The sequence below is a fragment of the Uloborus diversus genome, chromosome 9 (assembly GCF_026930045.1).
Source record: "Uloborus diversus isolate 005 chromosome 9, Udiv.v.3.1, whole genome shotgun sequence".
NCBI lineage: Eukaryota > Metazoa > Arthropoda > Arachnida > Araneae > Uloboridae > Uloborus > Uloborus diversus.
In genome coordinates this window covers 127,340,806-127,354,739 of record NC_072739.1, presented here as the reverse complement: position 1 = coordinate 127,354,739, position 13,934 = coordinate 127,340,806, and the positions used below count along the sequence as shown (strand labels likewise).

The 13,934-nt window shown below is 37.4% G+C and overlaps 1 protein-coding gene across 1 annotated transcript in view; it reads right to left on the bottom strand.

The window, feature by feature from the left end:
• Positions 1 to 13,934, bottom strand: part of LOC129230480 (anoctamin-5-like) — a 129,545-nt gene that overhangs the window by 7,147 nt on the left and 108,464 nt on the right. Inside the window, exons 16-20 of the mRNA XM_054864882.1 lie at positions 8,452 to 8,488; positions 8,259 to 8,370; positions 5,399 to 5,453; positions 2,986 to 3,083; positions 2,764 to 2,903 (exon numbers count right to left, since the gene is read on the bottom strand). Coding sequence (XP_054720857.1) covers positions 2,764 to 2,903; positions 2,986 to 3,083; positions 5,399 to 5,453; positions 8,259 to 8,370; positions 8,452 to 8,488 — 442 coding nt within the window. The remainder of the gene's footprint in view (positions 1 to 2,763; positions 2,904 to 2,985; positions 3,084 to 5,398; positions 5,454 to 8,258; positions 8,371 to 8,451; positions 8,489 to 13,934) is intronic.

Here is a 13,934-nt window from a genome sequence, read left to right as displayed (position 1 = left end):
CGTACATTCATAATTTTAAACTCATTAATACACTAAAGCTAAATTCATCTGTGACCAAACTCGAACGCAGAGATCAGTTTAGCGCACGGATGATCCATGATCAGTAAACACGTTCCTACGCTTGTATATAAACAATTTTGACTTTGGCGCGAATGGAGTAAAAGTCTTATTACCAAACGGCACGACCAAGTCACAGATCTGAATGAAATTCTGGATTTAGGTCAGTTTTCGCACTAGATATGAACCCAGCCAAAGCTATTTGACTGCATAGGCCCTAGTTCGGCTGCAACAAGTGTCTAAAATTGTTATTTGAGTTCAGAAATGCAATGGTTTTCCCTTTGATATTAAACTTTTTTTTATCCTTTTTTTTCCATCTGCAATGCAATATGAGCCAATTAAAAGCATTCACAACATAGAATAAAGTACAATCTCCCCCTTCATTGTACTGATAAACAGACGCTGAACGTCTTGCGAGGGTAAATACTGTCCGAAAATTTCAAATTCCAATGAAAACGGCATTGCAATTCTGGAGCCCTGCAAATAGTGTGGAACTTGAAGATCACGAACCTTGACAAACTTCTGAATTCAGGTCAGTTCGTACTAGACATGAGCCCAGGTAAAATAGTTTGAGTGTATAGGCTTTAGTTCGGCACCAAGGAGGTTCTACATTTTCTTGTTTGGCTCCGGAATCGCAATAGCGTTTTCATTGGCATTTGAAACTTTGGCGCAATATTTGCTCTCAGGGCCGGATTTGGAAGCGTGGATGCCTTGGGCCAACGAAGGAGTGGAAGCCCCTAATCAGAGTTCGAAAAGATCATCATATTTTCGAAAATATCTGATACTTTGATATATATCCGAATATTTTGATATATATGTATATATCCGAAATTTTCGACCCGTGAAAGTTAGGATATTCTGCAAAAATTTTACTGTGCCCTTTTTTGTGGAGGCCCCGGGCAGTAGCCTCGCCTGTGCCCTCTCCTAAATCCGCCCTGGTCTGCCCTCCTCCATCCAACATCTTTCGCATCTCTTGTTACTACAACGTAGAGGCAGTGAAACTTACTCTTTACTGTGACTGCATTCAGTTGGGCGATATTGCAATGCAATATCAAGAAAAGAGTAAAAACAGGTTAACTTCAAAGGAAAAACCATTGCTTTTCTGGAGCCAAACTAGAAACTTCAGATCCCCATTACGGCAGAACTAGGGCCTATGCAGTCAAACCGCTTTACCTGGGCTCATATCTTGTGGGTATTGACCTAAATCCAGAATTTCGCCCAGATCCGTGACCCTCAACGTCGTGCCGTTAGGTAGTTAATGTCCTCTTTGTCACTTGCTTCGCTTGTTTGCTGTTACAATCGTTATTTTTAAATTTTGAAAACTGCCGCTTATTTGGCAAAATGCTATGACTATAAGCCGCTTCCAGAAAACAGAAATAAAATCGTCGGATTCCACTTGATGAAGGCGGTGTCAAGTGCATTCTCCTGGTAACGGACAATAGATACACAACGAGAAACCAGCTACACGGGCAACCGAGACCAAGTGGTAGACGAGCAAGCGTCCGAAAAGAGCATGCGTGCAAATAACGTAGCCTACGAGGATGCAAACAGTCTTGTATTCTCTAGAGATCAGTTGTTTCATCCTCGTAGGTGGGCTTTGGCCCGTTTACTTCAAGATTCGCCAATGGCTGCCACTAGCCACGAGTTGTGTATCCACTTATACTAGATCAGTGGTGCCCAGCCTAGGGACAATGGGCCACATCCGACTCGCAAAGCTGATCCGCGCGGGTAATGTTTTGCTCAATGTTGCAAATCGAAAAACACGATTAATGACAATGTTACAAACTTAGATTCAAATGTTCAGAAATAGGGTTCTGAAAAACAGATACATTTAATAAAAGGAGCATCAGAATGATAAAACAATTAAAATGGTTTTTAATTTTCTTCCCTTTTTCATATTTTCGCATGTTATTTAGAGAAAAATATTTTGAAATTTTATGTGTTCTGAGCCGCGAGAATCATTTTAATATACACTGTGAAAACGATTCAGAAACGTTCTTGGAAAATGATAGGCAGCTGATGTGCCCAATTTCTACCAGTAACATATCTTGGAAAAACCAGCACTGTTTCGCTAAAAGTCAGTAACCTTTCTGAAACTAACCTTGAAACTTTCTGAAGAATAGCGAAATCTCCCCTGTTAAAGCCAGTCATGTCTTGTGAATCTTCTAGAAAAATTAAGTAGGTTTAGTGTAATTGACTAGAACCGTCCTGGTTTACCAAGAGAGCTCCAGAAGAATTAGAGCAACCACGGCCAAAACTACATGCAAGAAAAAAAACCAAGCATATCTCCTGTCTGCTTTTCCTGCCTTGCAAAGTTGTAGCTATCCATTGACTTTTTCGCTCTCATTGGAAGCAGAGTCAATCTCGACTGGCCGTAATTAAAGGTAGGCCGATACACTTAATAAACCCAATCATTCAATCTTTAAACTGGTAGCTAAAAATATTTTCGACAACAGTGAAAAGTCTGCATTTGTTCAACTTGTAGCGATTCAGGAAACTTTTTTGCGAAGATACTTGTTTTTACGGGGAAATAGGTGAAAACCTGTGAAATCCCGAGACGTTCCACGGAAATAACCAGTAACGTTTCGGAATTTTTTTGCAGTGTAAGAGGCAGCCCTCTGGTAGGAAAAGCTTGGGCATCACTGAACTAGATCCGTGGCTAAGCCCTGATTTTAAGTACTATATAGCTGAGCTATCTAAACTAACCCATCTCCAGGTACTCATCGAAAAGCGCCATACGATCACACTCCAGCAAATTGTAGTCCATCTCCCACCGAGTAGTGGCTTTTCGGTCCCTGGGGCCGTCCCTCGTCCGCCACCAGCGCTTCCACCAGTTCATCACTTCCCTGAAACAAATCAAATTCATGACACGTTAATACATTGACGAAAGCTTCAAGCGTAGATAACAACGCACGGGAATGTACTTACGCCCAAGAAAGTTCTGAAATATTATTGAGGATTTGTTTTCCGACCATTATAATCGCCAGTTGTACGCACACTTCAAAGAGACAGCCTCCAAGTTCACACTAAGAAAACAAAAAATAATAACTTTAAATATCATCGCACTTGAGGAAGAGCAAAAATACCAACTACTACATTTTACGAATAAAAGTAGGGAAATGTGGGGCAAAGTAAAATAGCGGGGGGCGAAGTGAAATGGGGAATTTTTTACCATGATATCAGAGCTATCTATCTGGTAATAGTTTAACTATATAGTCACACATACGAGGGGAGACCCAAAAATAACTGGATTTTTGTTCTAAAATATTTATGTATTAGTTTATTCGCAAAATTTCTTTTGTCTCCTTTAAAGTGTTCACCCTTAGATGCAATACACTTGATAATTCTTTTTTTCCGTTGTTAGAAGCTCCCCTGGAACTCTCTAACTTTGACCATGTCCAGTGCCCGTTGCGAAGTAGTTTTTACAGCTTCTACATCATCAAAACGCTTCATTTTCAGATTTTTTTCATCCTCGGGAACAGAAAAAGATCACAGGGGGCTAGGTCTGGCGAATACGGGAGTCGAAGAACGACTGGCCACCCCTGAGAGCGGTTAATAGTAAAGGTTGTGTGTACGGGAGCGTTATCATTGTGAAGGAACCATCCTTCCAATCGCCCTAGCGAGCTCCAACTCACTCTTGTTTCTTCTAAATTTTCGTCAATCGTAAAACGTCAACTCTCGTTGCTTTTTTGACAGATTTTTTTCAACGTTTTCAACATTTCGAGACGTTGAAGGGCTCTCAGAGCGAGCATGATCTTCAACATTCATGCTACCGCGTTCAAAGCGCCCAAACCATTCGAAAACTTATGTACGGCTCATAGCATCGGTCTTGAAAGCTTGTTGAAACATTTGGTAAGCTAATCCGTTGCCGACTTTTCAAGCAGGAGAAGCAAAATTTCAAATTTAGTTTTTTCTTTTAAATCTGCCATGTAATGAGTTCGCAGGCGGAAGGCAACATCACCTGAGAAAACCAACCCTACGATCAGACGGTATCAATTAAACTGACGCCAATTGCAGAGCTAGTTTATGAAGGTCTTGAGCCATCTAGCTGGAGAACACTCTACTACATCTAGGATTGGCATCGCACCATTAGTCCGGTTTCTTTTGGGTCCCCCCTCGTATGTAGTACGCCAGTCAGAAAATATTTACACCAGGAGGTCAAAGCCCATATGGTAAAACAAGCAATTCTCAAAAACTGATATTCATATTGTAATATTTTGTTGCAAGAGAAAACTTATTTTATTATAGAATGTTATAATTATTGTTATTACATTTTAAATAACCGAGATCTACTGATATTCGGAGCAGTATTTATTTATTTGATATCAAGATTATTTTTAAATTAAATGTTTTGTACAATAGCAGTATATACGAGGAAAAGTGAAATAGTTCATTTCGTTTACTTATTCAATGATGTATTAAAAAGCACTAAACTATTCATTTATTCAGAATACGTTCGGAAACGCGGATCGGTCCCACCGGTGCTACCGCAAACGTTCGGAAACGGCAATCAGTTCTTTTTTGTCTGTGATCAAACAGCGTTTGGATATGCTCGCGATCATTCTCTGGCGGTCAACCCGGTTGCAACCACTCTCACCACAGTCTCGACGTAGTTAGCTAGATCACATGGTATTTTTGTGGCGAATTCGGTCTTGTTTCAAGTTTTACTCTTTGATTAGAGCATCATCTGCTACTAAACTAGAACTAACCGCGCTGTAACCACGAGTGTTCGGTAACATACCTGATCTACCGGGCTCACCGGAAAACTACCAGTGACGTTAAAATCGCAACCTGATCATTGAACTCTATACTAAGCTACACTTTTCTTACTATTGCTCAATGAGCCTGAACAACCACGCGGAGTAACTGGTGAACTGTTTTCAAACGCTGGCAACTGTCAAGTTTCAAAAATTACCTCTAGAGTAACAACAGAGTTTTTTCTTTCTATTTGCATATGTAAACTGACACTGTATATTTTTAGAGTCAAACAGTCTACTCTTCAGTGGGAACAAAATGGAGTTGTTCGAAATAGCAGTTATTATTTCTTACATCCATACTCTTTCTCTATTTCGATGTATTATTTATTCTGCTTAAAGTGTTAATCCGATAGCTATTTTACTTTGAATTCCTAAACTCACGAAGTTGTATAATTTTTTCTCTCGCAATCAATTGAAAATATTCGAGACATTATTAATGACTTCAATTAAAAACATAAATTTTGTGCTAGCACGTAAAGCATTTTCTAACAGGATATCAGATGCCTTTTATTTTTATCCTCAAATATTTTATAAACATTTCTTAATGTACAAAACCAATCAAAAAATACGAATAACTTGCTTACTTGATCTTGTCGAAAGCCAAAAAGCGTAAACGTATCTCCTGGATGCCCAAAAAACCTGTAAAATAAAAGAATATTGCTTAGAATGAAAGAATATTCAGTTTTTTACGCTACCTATAATAAAACATGGAGCATGCTCCATTTTTGCTTGTACGTGGAAAAGAAAATGATTCGTGTTCTTTTCCAAGGAGACTCACAAAAGCTAACTTGTAGTCGAATAAAATAGACCTATATTTTAATCCATTATTTGTCAACGAGATCTTCAAATCTAATCGTTTCTCCAGTTCTCTAAACTTCTTTAAAGCTGACAGAAGTTAGAAAGACAATTTCTACGCAGTTAATTCAATTGTAGGATGGCAGCGCAAGTCGATTTCCTTTTGGAAGACTGCTGAAGACAAAGAGATGCGACGATGAAAAGTAAGGCGGATAGAACCTTTATAATCAGTTCATTGAATAAAAAATAGGCAGTAATGGACTGCCGACAGAAGTAAAAACTTAACAATACGAAAAAATTTTATATGTTTGTACGCGCGCGTGTGTGTGTGTTTAATTTTCATTTAAAACTTATTGTAATTTTAAAAATTAAAGTTTTATAATTTGTAGATTCAAAATATCAGCTAGTCTAGTTTTAATGTTTATCAGCAATGCGAACATCAATTATATACGAGGGCAAATCAAAGTTTTAGGGGATTGATTTCACAGGGTTGTTGATCTCATGGGAGTAGGGGTGCTCTGTAGCATTTGAGGGAGGTGCGCCGTTATACTTGAGGGGGCACCCTTAGTATATTTCTACGCTTTTAACACTTTTCTTTCAATATTATTGTTATTTTCAAAAGTGACATTCTTAAAAGTACCTTAACACACGGCTAACTGTTTGCGATAGTTGCTCTTATTGATTTGAATATGCAAAAAAGTTTGCCTTCTTTCCGTTTCTTAAATTCGAGCTAACTTCGCTAATTTTAACACACGAAACTGATATCAGAAAATAAGTACTGTTACATCATACCTCATGTGGATCTGACAGCACGAAGATCGCTTGAGGTTAGTCAGAGGTGCCTATACCCCCCAAGAGAGATGGTGCATCTCCTCAAACACTCAGTAGCACCCTCAAAATAAAATTAAGACGTCTTAAAACACCCTCTAAAAATTTCAGTGGCGTAATGAGCGCCATGTCCTCTTTTTGTGGGCACCAATGGCGTAGTAATTCTTCAACTTATTGTGTGGCTGAGTATTTATGGCACTCGGTAGCAGAGTCAAAAACATCGAATACGTCGGAATTCGGGAAAGCAGTAAACGCGATAAGGAAATCAAGACTTTTAAAATCAGAGTTCAATTATAAGTAATAAGACAACAATAAGACAAGAAAGTAATAAGAAATAAGCAAATATACCTTATTGTACACAAACAAAATCGTTTCACGAAAAAAGAAACTTTCATAACGCTTGATTAAAGAAATCTATACTTAATGCCTGTCTTGTCTCCAACCGATTTTGAGACGACCTCGTCCACGGTCGATCGCCAACAATCTTCAGCTTGGAAATAAGCACAAAATAAGGCAGTGGCAAAGGGAGGTAGGTATAAGTACCAAAATTAAAAATTTGGAGATAATCAGTACAAATGGTGTCAGAACCTCTCCTCTGCTTTAGAGCAAGAGATAATACAATAGTTCTGGTGGGTGCTGCTGTACAGCATGATTTAGAAAAATATTTCAATGAAAGTCAACACTCAGGTTCTAAACAATAAACGCGTTTTACTCAAAACTTTTAAAATTCCACATAAACATCCCTTTGCTTCTCACTACCTCAATTAGCTTAGATATTTTTCTCGATTATGTTAAAGTTTGAAATTATTCTTTGGCTGTAATCTTATTTCAAACAACCCATCAGCCCGCTCTAGCTGTGAAACGGGATCCACTACCAAGTTTTTGAATGCAAGAAGAAATGTTCGATCTTGTGATTATCATCGTCAAATAAATGAAACTTACGGAGTAAGCGATTAGCGAAGGTGTGGCTCGTTTGTAAAGTGTAACAATAGAGGGAACTTTTCAAAGACAGGGAGTGAAGTAGACGCGTGTCGTTGATCTCTAGGAAAAGTTGGAAGTAAAGGACTCACAAATTGTTAATCTATTTCATAGCCAAACGATACTTACTTTCTGCATGAGTTTTGAACAAAAGACTCAACAGCATAAAAAAGTATTTTATACCGTCGAATGTGGTGGGTTTGTGACAGCAGGGATGAGAAAGTGCCATACCGCATGTACCAATATCAATACAAATAGGTTAAATCAGAAATACTCAACCTACGGCTCCTCCAGGACATATCTCGGTGGCGATGCCAATTCCTGTGGTCCGTTGTGATGTTCAATGTTACAAATAGAAAAATATATTCTTGAACCATCCAAACCAACAGATCATCTTCATTCGGGATTATGAATGGTTGTTGCAAATTTGAAAGATGGAAACTCCTTGTCAATAAAATAATCACGTGGTAAAGATAGTAAAAATTCCCAGTTTGCATTTTTCTCTCCTCTTCCGTGTCCTCCCCCCTCCCCTCGTGTTATCTAAAAATATTTAAACTTACTTTAACTTTGAATGTGTTTTTCTCTCAACAGATTCCTTTTAGGTATGAAGTGCGAACCGCAGGTTAAATTTGGTTTGGCACCATTGGGCCAGATCAAGTTACACGAATGATAAAGCAGAGTGCGGCACCCTTTCAAATCTTTCATCTGCTATAGAAATAGCATCCTATCTCTAATTGTTGTACGTTCATTTATACCACAATGTATTTGGCGCATTCTTAATTCCTGCTCTTACAAACTCACTCCATTCAACAGATAACTAGAAAGACATGTAAAGAGACTCACCTTCCTTTGAAAAATGCAATGTAGATGAGGGAAGAATACATGTTGATGAATTCGAAAAGGAACATTTTAAACGTGAAGGTGTCCTCATACTCGCGCTGAGTCCGCGGTTGTTCTGTAGATACACGAACACAGCTATTAAAATTCATTTTTATAAACTGATAGCAAAAATATCTCATGTATATCAAACACTTACCAAGATTTGTTAATTGGGCAGTCAAGTTTCGGTACACCTGCAATAGAGAAGAAACTGTAGAAATGAAATCGTAGATGAACCTCATGTTAGCCTATAATTTTGAAAATAACTTGATTCATTTGTGTTTTTGAAGGAATTTTAAACATCAGGAGATGTTTCTTAAAAGTATTCCACACGAGACAAGGGCCTGTTGGATATCATAATACATTGTTATAACTAATTTCATAAACTAACCAACGAAGGGTTTGGCGCAGTATAGCCTACTAAGGCTCTTGCGCCAAATTAACCAATAGAACCACGAAAGGTAGTTCGGTGTACTTTAACCGCTTGTTAATTGTATTTTCAAAAAAAGTTTTCGAAATTTATGATAACAATTTAAGTACGCAATTTCTTTGGAGCCAAACAATTCTATTTCAAAATTTTTACTATGTTACTAAGCAGGAAGAAAAGTTGATTGTTAAATACATATTACTTATGAAAACTAGTTTTAACGTAATTATTCTCTTTCCCGATATCGCATGTATCTAAGATGATTCGTTCACTATGTAACCACAAAGTTGTGAGTTTCTTTTCCCCATGCACCATGGACTGCTTTATGAAAATGATCGAGTTTATTCCTTAACCTTTCATGAGAATGGGGTTGTTTCCTTCAGTCAAAAAGAGTACTTTTTTTTCACTGAAATTGATAGAATAAGAAAAAAAAAACCATGGACTCAGAAAATACTTTCACTTTCTCAACAGTCATTTTTTAATAATTTTTTTTAAATGTCCGATTTTGAAAGCAAGGCGTGGTCTTTATGACGTCACAAATGATGCACTTTGGCGCATCTTTCTACCACGGTTCCACGTTATGATAATCAAGAAGCGAATTACAACTGCGCTCTACGCTTGCTATCAACCATATCGTTGCCAATACACGTGAATAAAGATGCGAATTAAATATTTTGGACCGTGAATGGCAACGCTGAATGGCATTTCATCATTTGTGATGTCATCAGCAGAAGCGTTAAACAATAAAAGAGCACCGATTTAAGTAAATTTAAAAAATTTTTAAAGTTAAAGAAATTATTTGAAAAATTGTCAGATTCTATGTTTTTAAGCATGCTCTTTCAGAAAAAAATCCTTTAAAATTTTGGAAACGACCCCATTGCTCAAGAAAAAAGGCTTTACATCTCCCAACGGAGGACTATTCCGGTACAGCTCTTGTTTTTAGTAAAGACTGCAAACTACTATCTCCAAGTGTAATCACTGGCCACTTGAAATGTCTTAGATATGAACTGGCTTGCAAGATGTACACCACCGGCACTAAAGGCATAATCGAGTCATATTCTGAGTTCTGGATCTGGAAGGCGGAGGGAGCAAGTCGGGGCCTTTTCCCAGGGCAGCAACTTCTGGAGGCGGCAATTCATTTTATTTTTGAGCAATCACAAATTGCTTGTTGTCCTCACTTGACCAAAGTTGATGTTGCTTTGAATTTTCAGATAATAACAACGAGAATAAGTCTATCTTGTTGTTTTAATATTTGTGAGGAGGATAAATTTTTTTCGCTATGGTTACAAATCGTTTGCGCTTGTTCAAGGTTTAACTTAAGCTTGAAACTTAACTCTGCAAACTCCACTGTCAACCGACCTCCGCGAGTGGGACAACTCCTGGGCGATGGCGTCTATGTTCTACACACACACACACACAAACACACGTCTACTCTCCACACACGTGCCAACACATACATACACACACGGCTACATGCACATACACAAACACTCACATCTACACACACACACGCACATGTCTACACACACGCCTGCACACACACAAACGCTTACACACACATGCCTACACACATACACACGTCTACACACATGCCTACACATATACCCGTCCACACACAAGCCTATACACATACCCACACACATCTAAACACACATGCCTGCACACGGACATACATTCATCACACACACTCGTTATTGAGAAAAACCTCATTTGAATTGTCAAAAATTCAAATTTTGTTTTTGTGCTATTTCTTGTTGAAACTCTATATAACCAGAAGAAGATGGTAAAGAGGGGCTGTTCTAAGTTTTTGCTCGCCTCAGAAAAATCAAGGAGCAGGCACTGCATATTCTAACACGTCTGGAGAACCTTTTTAAATGCCCTCTTTTTGCTGTAGATTTTCGGAGGACTTTTGGCTCAGGGACCTAGTTTAGCCCACATTTTACCACATTATGAAAAACTTAATATTTTTCATAAAAAATATTATTACAGACTAAGGAGACCTCAGGAATACAAATAAAATTTTAAACATTACCAAACATGTATTCGTTTCCATTTTACAAGCTGTCCTATATATAGGACGATGGTACAATCCACTACTGTATACTTGGTTTTTCGTTCAAGCTTTCTGGTACGTGTGAAATGGAAGAAAATACTCTACGCAAAGTCTTAAATAATATTTTTCATGAACTGCCACTGTTTTTCTTAGTACAATGCTTCAAGTTATTGTGTTGTTTTCAATTTGAAGTTTTTACTAAAACGTTTTCGTCTGCAGCTTCAAAAAGGCTCTTCTGTATGGTTCGAGTCTTGTTTTGATGAACAGACAGTTGCTTTTCAGCAATGTTTAAAGGTACACAAACCCATGTAAACAACAGTAACTTTTCTACAGGCTTCAATACATATTAAGGCTTTTTCTGAAGAAAACAGTTTCGATATTTTCCAAACAGCATCCAGTAACTGCTTCAAAGGCATTTCGAAATTATGGTCGGTCGTTAGCATTTTGTATTACTTATGGATGCATAATATTTCTATGTGCTTTTCATGTAAGTCCACGCCATCTTTACACTAGTACAAAATAAAATATTTTTCCTTTTTGTTTCAATTCTTCATTATTCTGTGTTTTTTTTTTTTTTTTTGAAAAACTTTGTATCTTCGAAATTGCTGATGAGTGATACTTCTTTGCCATCATTTCAACGAACAGTTGTGATCTTGTGCCTCATGTGAAATTCCCTATCGGATGTTTAAATCTAATAATTTTCAAGATTTTTGGATGGTTCTAAGGGACATTTTCTCATTCCAATTTCCCTTACTGTTTCCGTTTTAAATAGTTGTTTGTTTCTGAGATGAACAAAAATATTATAAGACAAAAAAATGTATGTTTTGTGCCCTGCTGGAGTTTTAATAATGGTCATCAAATTATCAACAACTGTATTATTTACAAACTGTATTACCTGAGTGTAATTCTTTTCATTTTTCATCTTTTTAGCTCTGTTATGACAGTCGAAACAATTTTCGGAATCGGACATTTTTTTTGTGCACCTTGACATATAAAATGGAAAGTGGTAACCACCAAAAGAGTTGACAATCGAGAGCTTACTACCAAACTTCATGAGCTTCCCATTTGTGTAAATTTTTCATCTCTATTTTTCAAAATATAGGGCTATTATTTCAACAATGGCTGAATGCTCAGAAAACACACCAATTTTTTGAAAAGCTTCATTCAAAAAATTATAAATTAGGCGAACTTTTCAGTAGCTATGTAAATCAATAGTAGAGTTATCATCCAAATTGTAAAAACAGCTTGATATGAAAGAACTGTTTTCATGACATAGTTTGACGAACAAAAGCTCTTCTTTTATCGGGAGCATCTTCCCCATTTCACTGGGTATTATATAATTTTTATTTTATTTTTATTTTAAACCAATGATACCTTCGTACCTGCCATTTCTAGCTTAACCGGTGAAGGGTACCATGGTGGTTGAGGGGGAGGGAAAGAAACTGAAGGGAAAACTTGAAATACATATACATATCGCATATACGCACATACCTATACACATACATACATACATACATACATACATATATATATATATATATACATATACACACACATACACAAACATACATACATACATACATACACACATACACACACATACATACATATATATACACATATACATAAAAAAAACATATATATAAGGGGGAAAAGGCTTGAAAAAGTTAATAGGTTCAAAGTGCTATATTGGGGCCAAGTAACTAGGAATTAATGAGAGAAAATACTGTTACATATATATCCTCGTATAAAATAAAAATATTAACAGAAAAGTAAATATATAAAATACTTATAGTAAAAAGACTCTTGGTTAAAAGGTTGTATACATCCAAGTTGAAATGCCTGGTAACGGCCCACTGTAAACATGCCTAATAACAACATTTTCCAAAAAAGAGGGAGAAACGGCTTAGTGAAACCTAATACGCGTATTTGTTTCTTCCACCGATGTTTACTGAAGAGGGTGAGAAGAAAGGCCAAAAATTGGCTTTCATTTTGGAAATTAAGTATGTAAAACTGGAATAATATAATATATTAGTGACGAAAAGAGTTACAATAAAAGGCATATTATGTAAAAGAGCAAACCGGTTGTAGCAAGAGTACTCGAGATACTACGACGGGCTTTCTCTTTTTCTCCCTTTTCTTTGAAATATAATAGTAATGACAGTAATAAAGTAAAATATATACATTATATATACAAAGTTTTAAAAAATCGAGGATACCCCAGCTAAAATGCTTGATAGCACGCATTTTTGAGACACACAATCATGTAAAGCAATGAAGAGGAAACGTCTTAATGAGTTCAGCTTGAACAGAAACGCAAGTCCACATCCTTTACCAATACACACCTGGAAGAGTTGGAAACAGACTGGAAAATCAGCTAACTTCTTGGAACTCGTAGTTGCGGATGGTCAGTTCGCTAATTAAATTATGGATGGAATTTAAACCAGATGGGTGCGAAAGAGCTTGACGAATATTGTCGGGTATTGTGATACTATTGTTCATCTTTAGGTGAAATTGAGAGGTGAGAGGGCAGGAGTAAAGATAATGATCTGGAGTACCTACGAGTCCACATGCACAGTTGGGAGATGGAATTATTTTGAAGCGAGAGAGGTATGCTGGAAAGGGCCCATGCCCAGTTACTAAGAGGGTGTCAGATCTGTTCTTGATCCTGGTTTTTAAAGAAGGGTTTGGGAAGATGGAATGTACCCTTCTGCCTGTTGTTTCACTTTGCCATCGTGTGTTCCAACTATCTTTTAGATGTTCTTGTAATTTTTGTTTTATGAAGGATTTTGGCACTGGCATGTTTAGAATAAGGGGGGTAGATGAGTCGTTTGCTGCTTGTTTGGCTAAGAAGTCAGCCGCTTCATTTCCCACCTGTCCTGCGTGACCCTTAATCCAACTTAATGAGATATCCTTCTGGCCTTTGAGTATTTTTTGAATTTTTCTTACTAGGGGATTTCGATGTATGGGATTCAGCAGTGCTTCCAAGGAGGAGAGACTATCAGAGTATAGATCTGCGGCAGAAGAAGGGTGATTTATTTGCAGATACGACAAGCCTTGAAAAATAGCCATAAGCTCTGCCTGGAATACTGAGTTTGAAGGATTGAGTCTTGCGGACCAGTTTTGGATGCGGACCCCATCCCGTAGCACAGCATAGCCT